Raw genomic sequence first — 3,843 nt, 5'->3', positions numbered from 1 at the left:
TCACCCAGTAGTAAGCGTAGAGCATGGATATCGTAATGTGTCACGGTACTGAAAGGGTTAGCTATCCATTCTTCTAACGTGTTGCATTTCCGTCTTTACAACTCAATTCAACTCAAGCTTCCTTAGAAAAGTGATCCGTTCATGATACGTTTTACTAATTTTTTAATATTGATTCGTTGATTTGCAGGCAGGGTTCACTTGAGAGAGAGAGAGAGAGAGAGAGAGAGAGAGAGAGAGAGAGAGAGAGAGAGAGAGAGAGAGAGAGAGAGAGAGAGAGAGAGAGATTATCTATTATACTCATTTCCCGTTAATGATACTTTTTTTTTTTTCCTTGATCTACAGGCAAGGTTCACTTGGAGAGAGAGAGAGAGAGAGAGAGAGAGAGAGAGAGAGAGAGAGAGAGAGAGAGAGAGAGAGAGAGAGAATTATTATCTTTCATAATCAATTTTTCGTTAATGATACGTTTTTTTTTTTATTCGTTAATTTACAGGCAGGGTTCACTTAGAGAGAGAGAGAGAGAGAGAGAGAGAGAGAGAGAGAGAGAGAGAGAGAGAGAGATATTATTATTATCATCTTATCATAATCATTTATTACGAAGGAAGCTTCAAACTGTTACAACATAATGATAAAAAAAAATCGTGTATAATTGTAAGTACTACACGGAAGGTGAGAATGCTTGATGAAACAAATTAATGCAATTGAGTGTGTGTAATGGTTGGTTTGGAAGGAGTTAAAGAGCGTGGCTAGTTTATATCCAGGTGGTGGACCAGTGGTTAGGTTCACTGGCAGCGTTTCATATGCTCGTTTGCCCTCAAGTTGCTCTTTCCTTATTGGCAGGTTGGGGGGGGTGAGACAAGAACGAAGCAACGTCAGCAGTAGCTGGAACAGTATTAATCCAGACACCACGCTCGCTACATCTCTCCAGCCACCACGCCACCACCGACCCCTCGAGTGTACGCAGCCCAGTGTCCGTCTGTGTCTTGTCGTGGGCGTGACGTTCAGCAGCGGCAGGAACAGCAACGGGAAACTTGATCTGCGTGGGTTTTCGTGCGGCGGGGTGACGTGCCGCTGCTGTGAGGTTATCGGACCACAGCACAGCACAGCACAGCACAGAGGAGGAGAGGTTAGTGGTTTTTATGTAAACGAAGTGTAGGTGTGAGGTGTTGGTGGTGTGTGCGCGTTGACACTGCAGTGGTGATAGGAAATTGTTAGTCAGTAACTTGGAGGTTGTTAGGAATGTTGAATGATAAAGGATAACTGGGTATGTGTAGGATGTGCACTGCGTCTATTGGAAGGTTAATTGTACGATGTCTGTCTGTGTGTCAATGTAGGATGTATCAGGAACCATCGCTACGTGAGTGTTAAATTTACTTGTAGCCTAGTTGTCAAGAAGGGCAGATGGTCGTTCATTCACTAGTGTGGTTAGAGTAACGTGGGTTCAGAATAGATTTGTGTAATGGCTGTAACAAGTGTAGTGTTTTCGTGGTCATTGTAGTTGTGTAGGAAGGAAGAATTACGCTTAACCTCTTCAGTACTGTGACGCATTTTCACCTTGAGATGTGTGTACGATTAAATCATTCTATTGATGTTACAAAGCGTGTATGGATGTCACAAGGTTTCTCAAGTTGTATAAAATCACCAAATAGTAACAGAAGGAATATGAAAACGCGTCTTGGTGCTGAAGGGATTAAACGGGTCGCGTTACTATAGAACTCCTTTAAGTAAGTTGTATTTGAGGCTAAAATGTTTCAGGTTAGTCATTGTGGTTCCCTCGTTATAGAATAGGTACCAGAATCGGCGAAAAGAATGAGTGGACAAGATTTCCTAACGTAACGAGGCTGGTGTTTCAAGGTACGTGCATTAGAAGCGAGATGTGGTAGCATAACGAAAAGTTTGGGGATATAACCATGAAATTAGTTCTTGAAGTGGTAGGCTGGCGTAAATGGTTCGAGGTTCACGAGTGACGGTGGGAGGGTTTGTGTGTGGGGGAGGGTGGGAGGGTTTGTGTGTGGGAGGGTTGAGAATGGCTGGGAGGAATGAAGTGAGCGTGAATGGCTCGTGGCAAGAGGAGGCAGAGTGGGAACTAACTGAATGCAGTGTGATAAAATAGAAGACAGAAGGGATGGATGGTGTGGTGCGAGTGTTTGGCTGGGTTAGGGCACTGTGAAGACGTGTAACTGAGTAGAGACGAGTGAAAGGCTGGCTGAGGCAGTGGTTGAGTTTTAGGACAGACAGATGGGGGAATAAAGTGTTTAGAGTGAGTTTGGGCACATTATGGATGGAAGTGAAGACGTGAAGGGAATGTGTGTTGTTGGTCATTTAGAGATAATTAGTGAAAAAGATACTGCTGTTCATGTTTTTGTGATGGTATTGGTGGTAGTGGTGGTGGTAAGAATACGTAGAATGAAGAGTGAAAGGCTGATTGAGGCAGTGAAGGAATTTGCTTAGGGCTATCTTGCTTGTTAGCTGTAGGGATAATTAGTGAACAAGTAAACAAGGTACTGCTTTGTTCATGCTTATTTTTGTCCATTACAGGCGTTGACGATCCAAAGGCCTGACTCCACAGCGGTAATGAGCCTCGTCTACCTTGCACTTAACGGACAATGCTCACTACCAACACTCTGCCTCCGCCACCGCCACTGCCGCCGTTGAGGGAGACTGGCTGGATGAGTGGGTGATAGAGGCGAGGCAGGTGTGGTGAGGCGGAGGATTGGAGACGAGAACCTACAGATGACGGCAGACACGGAAGATTCCACTAACCAGGTAGATGAATGTGTGGCAAGATTGGTTGTGTGGGTGAGGATCGGGTGTGGGGGAAGTTTGAGGGGGTTTGACGTGGTGTGGTTTACTGAGACTGGCGTGGGAGATGTGAGAATGAAGGGATGGGAGTGTCAGGATGAAGGGCCAGGATGCTACGTCACACGGGAGACGCTGGGAGGAGAACGAGGGAGAAGGGTGTAACTGGAGTGTAAGTGGAATAACGATCGAGGAGGGCGAGTGAGAGGCTGACTGAGGCAGTGAAGTGTGTATTGTAGGACAGTGTGGCGTGGTACATATGGAGATAATCAGTTAATTTTTCTCCATTACAGGAGTTGGTGATCCGAAGCCGTGACTGCAGCGATCCCGTGCGTCCTGCACCATCAGGAAGGACTCTCTGGCTTCGCACTGCGCCTACATTGACCGTTGCCGCTGCTACCGCTACTCGGAGGGGCACTGCCTCGCATTGGGCCTTCACTGCCGTCCCGCTAATACACGTGTCGCCGTCGCAGCTACTGGCACTGAGGGACTTCGCCTCGCAGCGGCCTGGCAAACACCTGCTACACCACCACCACCACCACCACCACCACCGGAGTCCAGAGATTCAGCTTCGCATAGCAGACATCCTCCTATTCAACGCTTGCTGCCACTACCACCTCATTATGGTGGTGTCACTGTACTTGGATCTGTTGTCACTACTGAATAATAATGTGTAAAGAAATCTTTTTGTTTCGGTAAATTTCCTTTCCTGGGAATATTTGTGGGTTTTGTTAAATTTCCTTTCCTGGGAATATTTGTGGGTTGTGGGTGGTTTCAGTGAGTAGTCGCCTCAAGCTGGCTTGGATCCGTCTGACACAACAATATTGCCTCCATTGACCACCACCTACACTCGCTCTAAACGATCACCCCAGAAATAAAACGCGCTAGATTTGAAGCTTTTTCTATTTATTATCATAAGCAATACAAAAAGTGGTTGTTAGGAAATGAAGCTAAAGCCAAAAAGTTACATGACATTGATCAATAATACTAAATTTATGTAAAAATGGTCCCAAAATACCATCTGGCTGAAAAATCTTCAAACGGTCT

The 3,843-nt window shown here is 45.7% G+C and overlaps 1 protein-coding gene across 4 annotated transcripts in view; it reads left to right on the top strand.

Moving 5' to 3' along the window:
* The window catches only part of LOC123502281, a 409,114-nt gene extending 405,636 nt beyond the window's left edge, over window positions 1-3,478 (top strand). The window contains exons 1-4 of one of the 4 annotated variants that reach the window (XR_006673861.1): window positions 843-1,123; window positions 1,781-1,851; window positions 2,536-2,763; window positions 3,090-3,478. Coding sequence is in view for 3 of the 4 variants with exons in the window: in XM_045251504.1 (XP_045107439.1) it covers window positions 2,731-2,763; window positions 3,090-3,473 (417 nt within the window). In the remaining variant the exon portion in view is untranslated. Of the gene's footprint in view, window positions 1-842; window positions 1,124-1,195; window positions 1,852-2,535; window positions 2,764-3,089 lie in introns of those variants that run through there. The other 3 variants (XM_045251504.1, XM_045251505.1, XM_045251506.1) reach the window with 3 other exon arrangements.
* The last annotated feature ends 365 nt before the right edge of the window (window positions 3,479-3,843 follow it).

The sequence above is a fragment of the Portunus trituberculatus genome, chromosome 11 (genome assembly GCF_017591435.1).
Source record: "Portunus trituberculatus isolate SZX2019 chromosome 11, ASM1759143v1, whole genome shotgun sequence".
In the NCBI taxonomy this organism is placed as follows: Eukaryota; Metazoa; Arthropoda; class Malacostraca; order Decapoda; family Portunidae; genus Portunus; species Portunus trituberculatus.
Note: the sequence above shows the minus strand (reverse complement) of the source record. Positions and strands in the feature narration are given on the sequence as shown.